Source organism: Argiope bruennichi, chromosome X2 (assembly GCF_947563725.1).
Source record: "Argiope bruennichi chromosome X2, qqArgBrue1.1, whole genome shotgun sequence".
In the NCBI taxonomy this organism is placed as follows: domain Eukaryota; kingdom Metazoa; phylum Arthropoda; class Arachnida; order Araneae; family Araneidae; genus Argiope; species Argiope bruennichi.
Genome location: NC_079163.1, coordinates 34,971,950 through 34,990,291, shown reverse-complemented (window position 1 = coordinate 34,990,291; position 18,342 = coordinate 34,971,950). Strand labels below are relative to the sequence as shown.

The 18,342-nt window shown below is 28.1% G+C and overlaps 1 protein-coding gene across 2 annotated transcripts in view; it reads left to right on the top strand.

Annotated features, from left to right (window-relative positions):
* Positions 1-18,342, top strand: part of LOC129960507 (synaptogenesis protein syg-2-like) — a 250,103-nt gene that overhangs the window by 127,924 nt on the left and 103,837 nt on the right. For both annotated transcript variants that reach the window (XM_056073983.1, XM_056073982.1), the window contains exon 3: positions 11,177-11,312. In XM_056073983.1, the coding sequence (XP_055929958.1) occupies positions 11,177-11,312 (136 nt within the window). The remainder of the gene's footprint in view (positions 1-11,176; positions 11,313-18,342) is intronic.

The window sequence follows — 18,342 nt, the reverse complement described above, 5'->3', positions numbered from 1 at the left end:
TTACGCTTTGTTTTAGTACTTTAATCGCTGCATTATTTATTGTAGTACTTATTGAGCTCTCTCATTCTTATCCCAGTTCAGGTACTTCAAAATACTGGAACGCCCGAGTTTATCTTTGAACCACAAGTTAACGCTTGTTCTCAAGGGGTTGATATACAAAAAAGAATCCCCGCTGAGCTAAAGATTGCTAAGCAGATGTATGCTTGATCTTCTTTAGAGTGTTTTTAGAAATCATTCCTATTTAACAAATGCATCTGGGTGAGCATATCTAATGAACAAAGCACTCTCCTAAGGGATTCAATCAATCTCACTTAACGAATAGAAGAGACATTTCGCATCTATATCCAGATGTCTAGGATGCCAATCGTAGTTCCGTTGATAGGGAGTTAGGTGTTCTTCAGTATTGATAGAGTTAAACCTGAAAGCGTTCGTCACTTTAAAAAAATCAGATAAATTCTACTGATATATAATACGAATATGGCTGAATACCATCACTTTGAGGATACACTTTCCCAACGAAGATCTCATAGTAAAACCAAATAAAAAATATTCAAAAGTTTACTGACTGTAGTTTAAATCTCATGGAACTTTGAACGTCATTGCCTTTTTAATGACAATGTGCAGAGGCGTAATTAAACAGAATGGAATACTTGATATATTCGGTACATGAAAATGCAAAGGACTCTTTCAGTCTAGGAGGATAGAATACGAGGCTTGTGCTTATATGAGTATAGAATTGTAACATCTCGGGTGGGAACTTCTAAGACATGACCCTAACATCCTATATTTTCACCACTGATAATAAATTTACGAAAGTTTGGAATGAGATTGCGAAAGTAATAGTAATGAAACAAATCTCTGCCTAATATTTTGAAAACTCTTGGCTTCAAGCAAGATATATTTATCATTGGTTAATCAAACATTATTATTCATATTATTTATTTAATAAACAGCAATTATAATTATTATTTTAGTTCTTTAATCAAATTCACAATTTTTGTTCAACTTGAATCCCATGCTTGAGTTATACCAGCATTTCAGTCAACTAACTTGAACCATTTTGTGATTAAAACGTATCGTGCATACATATCATTCATGATAATGTTCTTATCGCTGTTAAGCACTCAATTATTTGCGATATTGACTCAATATAACAGTTAAATTTGATATAAAATGTATACTTGTGCATTCGAATTTCATACTTCTCTTTAACTCGGACTTTGCACTATTTAGCTATTATATTTTCCATTCCTTTGAGTTTAACTGAATGAAAACTAAGAATTAAAATTGCTTTGGAAGATTTACATGAAAAATTACAATAAATATTTAAGCAAAAATGTTTCTATTTCGTAAATGAAAGCTCTAAAATTTTAGAATAGATTTACAGTAGAAGGATTTTTAGCAGGGTAGCATTATTTTATTGAGTTATCACAGGAATCTGGAAAATCATGTGTCAGTCAAGTGTATAAGGTCAGGTTAGTTTTTAATTTCAGCAAAAGTAAAATAAATAACAGTAGAAACTATTTAATCATCTTTAGCGTTTCAAATTAGAATACAAAAATATATACTTTTGTGACACACATTTATTATAATTCGTTAATGAGGTGAATATTACATTTATTTATTGTTGATATTTAAATCTTGTATAATTCATATATAGGTTAGAACCTAAATTGTACAAAAAGCTAAATTCGTCAACTGTAAAATTCACCTTTAAAATTCTGTAGGAGTGATTTATGGTTATAAATATAAATCGAACACTGTTTTTTTAGCATCATAATCTGTCACATAAAGATAATTTAATAAAAAGATGTTATTTATTTTAATTTTTAGATGGATAATTCATTTAGAAAAGTCTATCAAGTCGTTCGTAACACTTTACTAAGAAATTTAATTCGGATCGTCTCCAGATACACCCGAACAATTACGTAGTATCGAAAGATCTTTCGATTATCTTAAAATCTCTCAGTATCTAAATATTTGATATATTCAGTTTAAATATTAATTTAAAGCATTAAATATTCATTTATTTGCTTGAATATTTCCTAGGGAAATTACAATTTCCTTTCCAAAACTCAAAGATAAAGATCTTGGTTGTCAATCGCACACCATCTGCATTTCTAATAAGTCTATTTCGGGTACCGCATTATATTTTAATAAAACGCTCCGCTTGTCAAATCTTTTTCTTTCATAAACGTTTGTCCTTTATTTCCTGCTACATTTATAACACATTAACAGTTTTATTTTTATTATATTAGCTATTTTATTGCAAAATAGGTTTGTACAATGATTATAAAGCATATGTTGGAGATGTAATATACACAGATAAAAGTTCTTATAGTTCATAACTTAATAAATTCAGCTATCGCCAATCAATAACACAAAAGTTGGGATTTTCTGATAAACTGTATTAAAAATATGGCAACCAAATTAAATAAAGGGTAATCGAAAACGAGTTAGAAAATAAGATCAGGTAACTAATAAATGCAGCATATTTGACCAATAAATGAGATCTTTTACAACTTTAAAACTTTTAAAATAACTCATTAGAAAAGTAGTATGCTGACTCTATTAGATGGGAGACATTTTTTTAAAGAAAAATTCTTCTTTTCCGGAACCCGTTTCCTTTTCTACTCATTTCCGTTGTCCTATCCGTTTTAGATCATGGCCAGAGAAAGATTGCAAATGTAATATGCATGAGTACGTCACATAAATGAATGGGCGGAAGGTATACAGATCTGCAATGAATACTTGGACAAGAATAAAAGTGTAATCTTTCCCTGCTGGAACGAATTCCTAAAGAACAAAAACTACATCTTTTTCACTTTTTTATTGTGTTTATATCGATGCATTTTCACTGGGTCATTACATTCTTTTCCTATAACGCATCAAACGAGGGAAATTTAGATTGTCATTAACTGATAAATATGTATATTTCCTAGTATATCTAAAATATTTTATAAATATCGAATTCCGTTATACTATTTATTTTATTATAGTTTTTTTATTAATTAATTTCTTTAAAAGAGGGAATTGATCATATATTCAAAAAATATTATGTATCCGTAGTATAATAAAAATAAATTAATAAGATGAGTAAAATTAATATGAAATTAATAAATAAAATAAATTAATAAGAAAAACTAATAAGAGAAATTATAAAGAAGAGTTTTTATGCAAAATATTAAAACTCATACATGTAAAAATTTAATTTTTACATCTTCATTCAAGTTTGAGTCGATAATGGGACTGACAAGCATATCTATTATTCTCAAATAACTATAGAATAGCTATCCTATATAGTCACGCTTTTGACATTATCAATAATGTCTTGTTTAGTGACATTAGTGACATTTAGTGACTTTTTGTGATTTTCAAAATGAAAATTTCAAAATTATCAATATTTTTTTATAGAATATTTATCAGAACTAGTTATATTTTTAGACATATCATAAAAATTTATTCTGTAATTTCTTGATACATAAATGAAGATATTCGCATGCGTTTTGATAATTTAAAAAATAATCTTTGAAGCTAGTTTTTTAAATATAATTTTGAATATAGATAATATGAAAGCCGAATAAGCATGCAGAAAAATTTCATCTACATAATATTTGTCAAAAGAATTGTAAAAAATTATTCAATAAATTTGACCTTTTTATAATCACTATTCTAGCTTGAAACAATAACAATCGAATAAACTGCTATACTTTTATATACGTAATTAAATAACTAATGTCTAACAGTTGTTATAAAATTTTTACGATTCCTCAAATCATTTTTGAATTATTTGAGTTTTATTATTTTTCCTGGATTTTATTCTTTCTATCTGTCTCCTAAACAACAATGGATCATTATTTTATAGTTATTCTAATTCAACATCTGAAAAATAAAAATCATTAAAAATATGTCTGGTTTCATGAAAATATTTTGAAAAGAAACTTAGTTACCATGTTTTGGAAAGGAAAATTTATTGAAAAAGCAAATATTGAGAAAGATGAAAATACAGTTTTCGTTTTTACTTTTCTGTTTGAAGATAATTTTTTTTTTTTTTTAATTCCTAGTTTTGTGAATTAGTTTTTTATACATAACGTAATTTTTTTTTCAATAACTGAAAATATTTTCTTCGCTGCATACTTACTGGCAATTAGTTCTTAATAAGATTTATTTTTTTAAAACCACCGATTGTTTGGAATATTTCTTTAGTCATCTGGTTTCCAAATACGTTTTAATTGATTTTGATCTACATTTTTATGTAGAAAAGGATTAATAGAAAGACGAATAAAATTGTTTTTGAGTTCATTTTCAAATGGAAAATCAGTGAATATTACCTAAATCTGCAACGATGCCGATAACCATAAAATCCATTATGAAACTACTCAGAATAATACTTCTCGTATGTCATATGCCTTATTCAACCATGCCATGTATAGCATATACATCCATCATTAAATTTTCCCCATATAATACTGTATAGCATATAAATCCATCTTAACCATGTATAGCATGTAAATCCATCATTAAATTATCCCCATATAATAGATATACCATATCTTATATGTCATAGTATTAAAAATATATAAAATAATAATAAAATTCAGTATTGAGGAACATTATATTAAATCAACATGAGCTTCTTCTTTGTGGCATTGCTTAAAATTTCCTTTTAAACTAATAAACTAGAAACAAGCTTTTCTAATAATTCATCTAATCATCATAAAAGTAAAATTGAACGATTTTGGAAATTCAAAAGAATATGGTTTTAGATTACAACATATTTTTTATGTATGAAAAATGAGTTCTAAATGTAAAATAGGAAAAAAATATTTTTTGTCATTTTGATTAGAACGGCTTATTAAATCGCATTTTGGAATTTCGAGCCAAATGTCCTAGCATTGAGATAAAATTCTTAAAAAGGTATGATAAAACAGATAAAATCATTTTAATTTTATAAATAAGAGCAACTTAAACATTTTGGTCCGCATTATTATGGAATTTGAACACTGAATATTTTTTTTAAATCTTCCGAGTTTAAAAAAAGGCTCCTGAAATTTTAATCGAAAAAGAAATGTTTTGATAAAGATATTGAGAAATAAAAAAATAATAATAATTTCATAAATATGCATTAGCGGAAAATGGAATCTCGACAACAGGAAGAAATTAGCTTAGAAGAATGGAAAATTTATGTAAATTATTTATCTAAATATTTATTTGTGTTCAAGATCGAAGGTTAAAGTATTCGCAAAAGCCATTCCAAATCTTCCAAATCTTTTCACAAGTAAAATTTAATACTTTATGGAAAATTGAAGCCACATAGAAAAAATGATTTATTTCATCTGTTTTAGTTATAAAACAATTAAAAAAATTGTTTTTTTAAATAAATATTTTATAAGGCAAATCGAATTAGTAATGTGATGCAATAGTTTCCAAATTCATAACAACAAATGAGTGCACTCAGAAAAAAAATTATGAATAAAATCATTCAAAAATTATCATAATGTATGAGCATAGGTTTAATAATTATAATTACTTATTTTCATTCAAATATGCCAATAGTAAAAATTTAAAAAATATTGAATATCGTGTAATTTAAAATTTTAGAATCATATGATATTTTGTATGATAAATAGCCACTAAAAATTAATATTATTGCACAGAAAAAATAAAAATATGTTTAACACAAATTAAAAATATGTTTGTAAATATTGTTACATAAATTTGCATACGATTGTAATGAATAGAATACATTCTATGCGCACCAAAATTTGAAGCATATTTCTTGAAATAAAAAGGGGAAAGACTATATTTTTATCATAGGAGCTCCTGTTAGATTCTTCGATAAAATATAATTTATAAACTTTCGTCTTTTCAAACCTCCATAAATTATACATTTTTGTAGTTAGTCTAATATCCCTTCTTTCTTAGACAAAAATTGAAAATTAATTTTTTTGAAGGTATAAGTGTTCCTAGTTCTCTTAAAAATCAATGTAATTGCCGTAACCTTGCATGCATAACTATGCATAGTGTTTGCAATTGATTATGCAAACACTATGCATAATCAATTGTCTATACATAGTGTTATACAGGTGCTGTGTGTAATTTTCTGGGATGGAGTTCCATGTTTGTTGCACTTGCCCAATCAAATTAGCAGCGTCATTTGGATTTTGCTGGTTTTTGATGATGAGGATGAAATTACTATTCAATAATGTCAAAAGAGTACTCAATGGTAGAATTATCTGATGATCACGCATGCCAGGTGGCATATCGATAATGTTTAAAATACGTTGGGTAATAACATGAGTATAGTAACGGGAATTATCATGTTGGCTAACGCTTCTGTGGATTGTGAATGAAAAGGTTATCGCATCCAGTTGAATCAGCAGGCTGATGTATGAATTTGCTGGATGGTGCATGGCTTGATAATTGTGAATACTCCGGCTGTCATAGGAAATTGCTCCAAACATCATAACATCCGATATAATGAAACAACTATGAAGACAATTTGGTCTGTTTGCACCATTGTGCCGTTTCTGTCTTAATCAAGGGTCAGAAAGATCTTGAACAAACCCCTTCCTGATCAACAAATGGACACCAGCAAGACAAAGACAGAAACAGCTCTCACACAAAATTCTTCAAATTTTCACTCTACCTTCCAATGAGGTTTAGCTTAAGGTATCTGTCTACGTTTAAAAAGGCAGTTTTGGGTCAAAATTCACAATTTTTTAATGCTTTATTTCAAAACCCGTTGGGTTTCTATATCTGTCTTTGTTTTAATTCTACGATAAATAGAAACCGAGATATGCGATTTTTTTTTATAAATCACTGTAGCTGAAAACGAAACCGAAAGTACCAGCCTGGAATTGAATTTTTTCCAATATTTTATCAAATATACGCCTCTCTGAATTATAATTTATTTTATAATATTTTCTATCAGCAAGCCACTCTTTTTAAAATACGTCTTATGCGGAAAGGATTGGCAATTACATCTGCTTTTGAACATTGTTTATGTTTATAAAGCATTTTTAATACAAGATAAATGAAAACTTTAAATGAACTTTTTGAAAAACTTAGATTTCGTAAAATATGTCATGCGAAAAGTGCGATATCTTGAAAACTTATTAATATATTAAGTTGAAATTATGCATACATGTTACCTTAAGTATTATAAAGGCAATAAAATAAGGATATAACTTTGACTGAGTAGTTTTTGTTTTAGAGCTGCCTAATGTAATTTTCAACATCGGATTTTGTGAAATTTTCAGTACAGAAATATTCGATAAGCTATAACTTTTTTGCAAATGCACATTTTTCTTAGATTCTAGTAAATACCCTTCATCATAGCTGCAAGTACATTGTGTATAAAAATAATTGAAATATGTGCAATAGAAGGTTTTGTTGAGTGTTTTGCATTTTTTTTAAATTTTCAGTATTTTTTACCGAAATTGACGCATTTTACAGAATTTCAATTGGCACAGAATTTCCTGATCAATATTTTTCATTATTTGAAATCACATTGATCCAGAAAATGAACTGAAATAGCTCTCTAGTGGGATTTTTCAAAAATTAATGTCCTCGTATGTTGACAATGTACATTAACAACACTGAAGCCGAAGATGGCGATGATTTGGAGTTAATGGCACTAACCGTACAGAGGGTTTATCTCGGATCTGTCGATATATTATCGTTCCCTCAAATCTAGTTCACAATGTCTAATACGAAAGACCAGTAACATGCACGAAGTTTATATCGCTTATAGAAAGAAAATGTGATTAGTAAATTCATAGTGATACTACTAATGCCATTCTTTTTTTTTTTTTTTTTTTGTTTAACACAAAATTTCAATAGACATCATCTTTGTGATACGCAAACACGCCTCCTAGACACGTTTCGTTTGTCCAGCACATCGCCTTCTCGGAGTTGGGATTTTATTTTCCGCCAATATGGATAGAATTTTCAGAAAATAAACACAGCAACACTATGCAGCTGGTTTTAGAGTAATATAAAGAACTAAATTATATTTTATGAAAACTTATTTACTCCTAATTTTCTTGCATCGCCAGAATAACTAAACATAACAGAATCTTGTTCTTTCCTTAAAGAAATCGGTATGTTTATTTACTCTTTTTAAGAAAACATTTTTACATTAAAAGTATTTTTTAAGTTTGATGACGGTTATCATATAAAAAATTTTGATATAAAAAGATTAATATTTATAAAATGAGAGAAGGAACATTCAAGAGACTTCAGATGGTCTTGCTGTTCTCCTTCTAAAAATCATATCAAAACCTGTTTTTACATCTTTAGAAAAATGCAAGTATGAGTAAATATTGTTTGTTAAGAAATATTATTGAGAATGCTTATAACTATGTAAAAATATTATTATTAGAAGCAGTTAAGCAATATTGTTGATCAAAGCTAAATTATAGTTTCTGCTCCTAAATTTCAAATTAAAAATGTCTTCATCTTAATTTTAAGGGTTGGAAAATCCCTTGCTCTTTCCATCACTCATCATTTACATCCGCATGTATTTGTAAAAATTGTAAATCTTATTTTAATTGAGGTTATATTAATGTTTGTGGATGAAAATTATTTTTGAAATACATATTTAAGCTTTCTGTAGTATTAAGAAAGCTAAAACGGAAAGCAGATGGTTATCTGTTGAACGATCACTAATTTCCCAATACATCCCACATGAAAGGACAGTATGAAATGAAAGTCGATTTAACCCGTTCACGCGAATGTGCATCGAAATGCATAAACTTTAAGAAGGTATCTTTATATTTAAAGACTAGACTGCATAAAACTACAAAGGAAAATAAATGTATCAAACTAGAACTCTATATGATTTAACGAAGATTAAAAAAGGATTGCACATTTTTTCGTTTATGTAGAACATTAATAATATTTCTGGAAACTTTTTCTGGTTGTGTTGACTTATGGTAGATCATACATGTATGTATGCGAATTTGTATTTGAATTATACATTTGTAAATATGTATTTGAATAATACATATGTCAATACATATTTAAATTATACATAATTTCTCAATTATATGACAGTATTTTGCTATATATTTTAGCACTTATTGAATTACACAGATCAATAAAATTTTATTTCGATGTTTTGAAATAAGAAAATATGCAGTGGGCCAGAAATTTCTGAAATAGTTTTTAAAAAACCATATTTTTACAGTTAATAATGATGTATATGATCATCAGCAATTACGATTTATCTCCTGATCTCACAATTAACGTTGGAATTATTATCTCTTCAATGCGAAATGTTTCTATTCGTGATGGCTTGTTTTTTCCTTTAATATCTTGTTAAAAGCGCTCAATTTTTCAGACTTACATACTGCTTAACTTTCGTAATTGAAGTAGCTATAATGTCTTATATACACCCGGTAATTATTTAAGGTTTTATATATCATTTTCTGAACTGCGAGGAATTAAATATTCGCTTTGTGCTTAATGTCATTTTTGGAAAATGGCATTCTGTTGAACGGGATATTATGTACTCTAAATAAAAAGATAGATATTAAAAGGTCCAGTTCATAATATCATGTGATACACTATGTATCAGGTTATTGTGGCATCACATTGATCGACTCTAAAATCTCACAGTTGGTTTTTAAAGAGAAGATTTAGCTTATTAATAGTATATTTCCTGGGTGTGAACTGCGAAACTGTACGGATGACAATGTACCATTAAACACTGATGCCAACCAAGAATAGGTGTTTAACTTCCATGGATGTATTCTTTATTTTTTTAAATTAATAATTTCAAATAAAATGAATAATTTACAAATATTTTCAATCATATTTAAACAGTAGTAATTTTATAAAACAGAAAAGCTTCAAATATCCGGTCATTCATTTAAAAGTGGATTATATTTTAAATTTAATTTTAAATTACTTTAATAATTTTAAAAACAGCATTAATAGAGATAAATAAAGACTATGGTTACTGTTGTAATAATTTTTTTTTAATAATTGTATTTAAAAATCGTCTGAAATTGCTTAACGGATGAAACTGCACGTAGAACTGACAGCAGATTTTAAATTACTGTTTGCATTGGAAGATTCAAAATTTGAAGTTTGCTTCCTGACAGATCTTTTATAAAAACATTTCTCATGTGAACATATGAAATCGCAATTCATTAATTGTATAAGACGTCAAAATATTTTTAATTTTCAATATTTTATGAAAATTTTATTTTCAGTTCTGTATGTAATTAAAAAATAATAGATGCAAAAAAGATTCTTGTTGAAAGTAAATTTAACTATTTTCCTTAAAGTTGTACTTAAAATGATGATTATGATTGATAAGATGCATTATAATCTAAAATTAAAAAAAAGATAAAGAAATTAATTTTAATATCATAGAAACAGCTAACATTTTCTGCATAAGAATTATTAATAATTTAATAAAAATAAATGTAAATAGATAATTTAATTTGAAATAATTAATTTCAAAAAATAAACGAAGCAATACATGTAGGATGAAATAGTAATTACTTGCCCAGCAGGCTGGTACACTAACATCGATGCAGTTTCTCTATCGACAAGTAACGACAATTTATTAATATATAAGTGATGTCGAAAGTTTAGAGGTCGAATTCTCATAACACTCATGATGTAAAGTTATAAATCGCTGGTTAAAGACCTTAAATGTATGCATTAATGTGCTAATTAATGCATACATTTGCCGAATGGAATTTCCCAAGTCAAGCTCTCTTCTTGTATGTATTAAATGCATATGTACGAAAACATTACTTTTTCCCCATTTTCAAAACGTATTAATAATAATAAGCTTCAGTATTTAAATCACATTATTTCTTATTTTAACAATTCTTTTATGAATGAATTAATTTTTTTTAACCGAAAATATGTTTTTTTATAAAATCTCGACCTGTCTCGTCATTTGCAGAACTCATAAAATATTTGGAATAGCTATCAGTTATATCTAAATAACATTTCTACTAAAATTTAAATGCTTTGAAATAGTTGGTTGATGACAAGAAAAGAAATAATGAAAATTGTATGGCGGAGGATTCTTAATTCAAATTATGCCATAAAATTAAATTAAAATAATAAATATTAAGAAAACAGAGAATATAAAATGTGAATATATATGTGAAATATAAAAGTAATTTTTCTTTCTCATTTTTTTTAGCTCGAACGTTCCAATGCGACTCATGCACTGCTCTACAAAACGGAGATGCAAACCGAAGGGATGTACGGATGTGAAGTTTCAACTGAAATGCCTCACTTTCGAACAATCAAAGCGGAAAAAGAACTCTATGTGTATGGTAAGTAGAAGTCCGGCTTATAATTTCCTACAATAAATTTTCAAAGATTGATTAGAAAAATAATATCTCTTTTCCGCAATATTGAAAAATGTAAACAAATTTTATTTGTATTTTTTTTACATCATAGCTATTCGTTTGTTCTATACTTATTAAGGATGGAATAATGAAGAATGTTAACGAAAGCAAAGGCGTGAAACATTTTTTTTAAATTTAAAATCATAGAAGTGTTTTAAAAAATCTTTCTCAAACTACATTTAAGCAATTTTAAAGTAAATATTAATTAAATAAAATTCATTTTTATGAGCTTTCAGAAAGCTTATATTCTTAGTAGAATTTATTACATAGTACTTTTAATATATTAATAAGATTATTTGAATATAGTGTTGGAAACATTTTAAATTGCTTTCATGGTTAGGAAATAAATTAAAAATGCACTTGTTTTTCGGAAATTTTGTAAGAAATAAATTATTTAAATTGTTAATAAAATTTAATTATTTATTATTATTTAAATGCTTATATTTTGAAAAACTATTGTCCCAAATCTGATTATCAATTATTAGAATTTAAATATAATTATAAGTTATTAGAATCGAAACAGTTTTGTAAATAGGAACTAGATACCATTTTACAGATTTTGGAGTCATTGTGGAAAACTCAATTAATAAACGTTCACTGAGGGGCATCTTTATCACGAGGACCTCATCAGTATTTCATTGAGTCAGGTTTTGCAATTCGTATAATTTTTTATTCTTTTTGGCACGCGTTCTGCTAGATATTTGCGAAATCTAAGTGAATTCTTGATAATATACTTGATATATATTTTCACTTTTTGTAAATTTAGTAATAAGTAAAATTAATGTTTCTAAATTTAGATATATGATGCCTTTTAAAAAGTATTCCTATGGTTGCTTAAGGATATTGAGATTGGGAAGAAGTGGAGAGGGGCAATTTACCAAAGTATATTTTCCCTCATGTTCTTGACCAATCCTATACTATGGTGGAACACATTATCATGTTGAAATAACCCATAGCTGTTAGGATAAATCATCAGCACTGTAAGATATACTTGATTGACTACTTAGAACGCTCAGATAAGGATAAATTATTCAGAAAATCATAAACAGAAATAAAGGACATAAAATATGTTAAGAAATTGTCCTCTAAGTCATCACGTTGCTACGCCAGTTTGACAGATTGTAGTAATTCTCTAGAGACCACATAACTTATTTCAAATCATTCACTATCCAATTCTTATGCTCCAATGCGAATTTCACCCTTATCCGTAGAGGTGCGGTCTCATAGACCGCTAAGGATAGTTTTCTCATCATTCCTATTCTATTTTCGATTCTTTAAACAGATTATAGGCCTATAACAGAACAGGCCTATAACTTCTGTTTTAATATCTTGGACTACTGACGTAAGTTTTGTTAAACTTTCGATTTTTTTTTTTGTTTGATTTTAGCAGTCTAGCAAACTGCATTTTCTTGCTAGTGTTTCAGTATTAACAATGCCTTAGAGAATGGCATTGAATCATGGTTTCAGGAATATCCTCTAACTTTCTGATTCTCTTAAGATTATGACTTCTAAATGAAGTAGTAAGTGATTTCAATAATAAAGATAACTGTACAATCTCCAACGAACTGAAATCGGAGTAGAAAGCCTATCACTTCAAACAACTAATATTTTCTTCTTCTCAGTATTCGTCCACTATTGACGTATAGTGAGACTGGGGGCTGTTATCCATAAATACACGCCATTTGTATCTCTAAACAGACGATCATGATGTTGCTGAATGATACCTGATAAATCGGGGCGGCTTGGTCATGGATATTTATTAGAGAACTCAAGATAATGCCATCTAAAACCAACAGTTCAGAGAGGCCTGTGGACGTTCTCGATCATTTGTAATCCCTTTTTGAAACTATAATGGGGGTGTATTAAAGAGTTTCAGTGCTTTTCCTATTTCTATGGAAAGTATTAAAAAATAGGCTCCTTGCTTCGCTGTAATCCGGGGACCGTTTATTCTGAGGAGTCCACCTACTTTCCCATCCTTTTGGGACCTCTCCACTAGATATTATACTAAATGAGATTGTCAATTTCTAGCATGCTTGTATCTCCTCCGGCCTACATTATAACCAACCTATTATTTTTCAATGTACAAATCTTTCTCTTGGATTTTTTATGTCATATCTAGTCGTCTATCTCAGGCCTATGACTGGGTTTGAGATACACTATATCACAGCAACACTTTCTTTTGTATCCTTCTCCAATTCTTCTAAATTTTAAGAGAAAAATTCTGCTCATTTTAGTAGCTCATTTGTGCTTAAAATACAAGCTTATATTCCTGTTAATATCTGCATTTATATTTACTAGAAAAGCTTTACTTTATAAGCAAATTAGAATAGATCAACATTACTTATTTAACTGAAGGGGATTCTGTTTAGTATGATTAAGTTTCTGAATTTTTTATTCTAAATCGTCATTAGTTAATATATAGATTAGCGTCATTATTAAAACTACATTAGAGATATTGAAGAAGAAGGTTTGGAATTTTAAATCATAGATAGATAACTGAGGTTTTGCCTTTTTCCAAGCTTCCGCACTATACGAGTGAAAATGGCCTCTACTCAGATACTTATACCAAGTAAAAGATCGATATCCCTCATATATGGTAGCTTTTCAATACAATAGAGTCTTGAACATGTATAACTTTAAAGCTAGGCTCTAACACTAGGCCGCCATGAGTCCAAATCCATGTTTGGATAGGTTGTAACAAAATTCACAGATAGTAAAGTAAATAATTTGAATTTAAACAGCAGATAAATAAATTTATTAACCATCTATATTTGGAAGAAGAATTGAATCTTTTATATCAAACTCTTCTTTCTAAAAGACTATACACATTCAATTGCTTTGTTGTTTTCAAGGAATCTGCAGACAAATTTATTGAGCAAAACATCCCTGAGAGGAAATAAAATGATATCGATACAAATTATACTTCTTTAGAGTTCGTTCTTTCCTTCATTTCTTTTACTCGTCAAAACTGTTATCGATAGCGAGGAATGAAAGTTCTCTTTTATAAGTTTTCCATTTAGTTTTTCATTACTTTTATTTGATGACTGGAAGAAAAATTTCATTTTTTGAAAACACCGTTAAAAATTCAGAATTATAAAGAAACACTATCTTCAAAAGTAAGGTAATGAATGTTTATGCATTAAAGAAATATCAATTATTTAAAAGTAAGTTTGTCGCGCAATTTATAAAGTTACCGAAGTACAAATAAAACAACTTAATTATTTAAATCGACTTTTGTCAATAAAGCTTTTATAAGTAATTAGAAACATCAAAAAAGTAAAACTGTTTGGATCAATTGTTGCATCTTCTATTTTGTAGAATGACTTTTCATTCTTACTTTGCTTGAAATATGCATCCAATAGTAAACATAGGTTTAAAAAATCATCAAATTTTAACGATTTTGAAATTGTGAACTGTGATGTACCCATAGGCTTATAAAGGGTGATCCAAAATTAACGTGATAATTGAATTTGTCACCATTCGTGCAGAAAAGTGTTAGCAATTCTATTAAAAAACATTTGACAGGGCAATGGCCTCCACAGCTTTTCTGGTGCATACGCACTCTTTTGTCTAAATTTTCCTTGACCGTTTTGAACAAATGTGGCTGAATTTCGTTGATACAGCGTTGAATTTTCTCCTTCAATGCCCGCGTGCTTGTAGGCTTGTTGGCATAGACATTTGATTTCAAATAATTCCATGAAAAGAAATCAATTGGTGTTAAATAACACGATCTAGGGGGGGGGCAATTCACAAATTTTCGAACTGTGGTCACCAGACTTTCTTTATTTTTGAAATATTGTTCTGCAATGAAAACACGTTGTTCTACCGTGTAAAGCTCCATTTTTAGAAACCCTAAACTATCAACTGTCAAATGGTTTTTTTAATAGGGTTGCCAACACTTTACTACACGAATGGTGGCAAATTAAAATATTGCGTTAATTTGGGACATCCTTTAGTTAGAAATATTCGTGAAAATATGGTCTAGTATTTCATTACAAAATAATTCTTTTTAATTCCACTCTTAAAAAAAATCATAATTAACTACATTGAATGCATGTATAATCTATGGGCCATCGTTATTGTATTCTTGAATGCTTTTGTTCTAATATAACTTACAAAGAACGTTTAATAAATGAATTCAGTCTGGACATATACAGGATCTGATATGTGTAGAGTAAATTCTGATATTTTCAGTAATTGTTTTAGATATGAAATATCTAAGCATGCTTCTAGACGCATATGGTTATGGAACAAAAGTTTTCTTAATGGTTTATTATTTTGCGCTCTTTTATTAGTATCAGGATAATAAAATAAGGAAATATAGCCTTCTCTAATACTTAGGTACTGAGTACAACTTCTAAAAAAATCTCAAATTATTTGCAATATTATAGCAAATTACTTTGCAGACGATATCGATGAATCAAAATGGACATTTAGAAACGAATCAAAAACGAGGAATTTGATATCCAGTCAAAATTTTGAAAATAAGCTCTAGATATTCAATATTTTATATTTTTTTAGCATTGTATCCTTAAAATAATTTGGAGCTAAGGAAAAATGACTCTATTTAATTTCTGTGAAATACAATTGAAAATTTTTCATGATTTTTTTATGTCGGTATTTAATAATTTTTAGACAATATCAGGGAAAATTATCCATCAAAGCTCATTACTATGAAAGAATATAACTTCATCAACTTGGGAAAATATAGCTTCATCAAAAAGTGAAATTTCATTTGCAAGATCATGTGGTCTAATGTGTCCGAGATAAAAATTAATAAATCGATAATCAAATTTTGTTCACCTAGTGACAATAGAGTAATTTGTCTTTCGTATGACATTAGGTGTGATATATCTTGAATTTTCTTTAGAAGAAGAAACATTAGTTTAATTATAAAATTTTATAGATTTAGGACCAATTTGATAAGTCGATAGCAATCGCGTTTTTATAATATAAACAACAAACATTAATAGGCATTATCTGAGCAAGAATGCAATACATTGCAATCGATCAAGCCTATTATGAGAATTTTCTGTCAACGTCATTTCGCTGAAATTATATCTGTTTGTATTCATACATTTAGTTTGAACATCGCTGAACACTCCGCTTTCAAACAATAATGACATTAGGTGTGATATATCTTCAATCTTCTTTAGAAGAAGAAAGAAACATTAGTTTAATTATAAAATTGTATAGATTTAGGACCAATTTGATAAGTTGATAGCAATCGCGTTTTTATAATATAAACAACAAACATTAATAGGCATTATCTGAGCAAGAATGCAATACATTGCAATCGATCAAGCCTATTATGAGAATTTTCTGTCAACGTCATTTCGCTGAAATTATATCTGTTTGTATTCATACATTTAGTTTGAACATCGCTGAACACTCCGCTTTCAAACAATAATGACATTAGGTGTGATATATCTTGAATCTTCTTTAGAAGAAGAAAGAAACATTAGTTTAATTATAAAATTTTATAGATTTAGGACCAATTTGATAAGTTGATAGCAATCGCGTTTTTATAATATAAACAACAAACATTAATAGGCATTATCTGAGCAAGAATGCAATACATTGCGATCGGTCAGGCCTATTATGAGAATTTGCTGTCAACGTCATTTCGCTGAAATTATATCTGTTTGTATTCATACATTTAGTTTGAACATCGCTGAACACTCCGCTTTCAAACAATAATGAGTCTCGTTTGACATGTAACTGAAAAAGAATTTTTAAAATTATAAATCATTTTTAACATAAGTGATAAACACAAACTCGAGAAACAACCACTCAAATAGCTCCTATTAATGATAAGGAAATACGAATTTATTTTTAAATGTACAGTGTATCCAGTAATATTCTTTAATAGTTTTGCAAATATATCTATCTGGTATCGAAAAGTTTATCAAAGGATGACCGATTTAGGGTTATAGATATACCACACCACGAACTGCATCTGAGCTTTTGTCAATTCTCATTTTTGAAGATCTAGTTTAGTCACTAAATGATCTCTGCGCGTGAATTTCAAAAACACATCATTAGAAACATTTCATACTTTAACTCAACACATCATATTCTATATATTACTATATATAACCTTAAGCAAATCTGTAGTTCTCTTTTCTGGAAAAAGTATAAATGTATCGCACTTTAATCCAAGATCTAAAGACCTAGGCATATAACATATGGGGGCGCTGATGGTATATTTATTACAAGCAATGTCATTGTAATTTCTGAAGTTAGACAAAATTCTAGCAAAATGACATAAATGCGAATATTTCTCTTGACTGTAAATTGTGTTTTGAAATTTCTGGTAATGCTCCTCCTTTCAGTATTTCATTCTTTCTTGTAATGAACGATCGTCATTGAAAATTTGATGTAGATTGAGTTATCTGTTTTTTTTTCTAAATTGAAACCAATTAATTAAAGCAATTTTAATGATAATTGTTTTTAATTCTTTGTAATCTCACAATTCTTGTAAAAAATATTTTTTTCATTTCAATTCAAAATATACTTCCTAAATCCTTTCAAAATATCAATAAACAAAATATATCAATTCAAGCGTAATTCATAAAATGAAAGAGTGGGTGGGAGGGTCTTTTGTATTTTTAACAATATGTTAGTACATTGGATCATCTATCCCTTTTTCGGTATGGGCTGCCCTCCATTCGATAACAGATCAGTTATATCAAGCAATATTACAACTTAGTAACCTACCCTTCCCGTCTTGTTTGTGAATGTAGCTATGAAATTACTTTTTCTATGTAAAAACTAAAGTTTTTGAAGAAACAAAAATTACTAAAAGTAAAAATATGAAGACATATAAAATTTTGGATTTATATTGACATACCTCAATAATAAAGTTGTAATTAAACCTTAAATGATTTCCTCTATATTTAAGTTTGCAAATATAATTTTGTAAGTAGAGCTACAAGTTGTTTGTAAGTTTGAA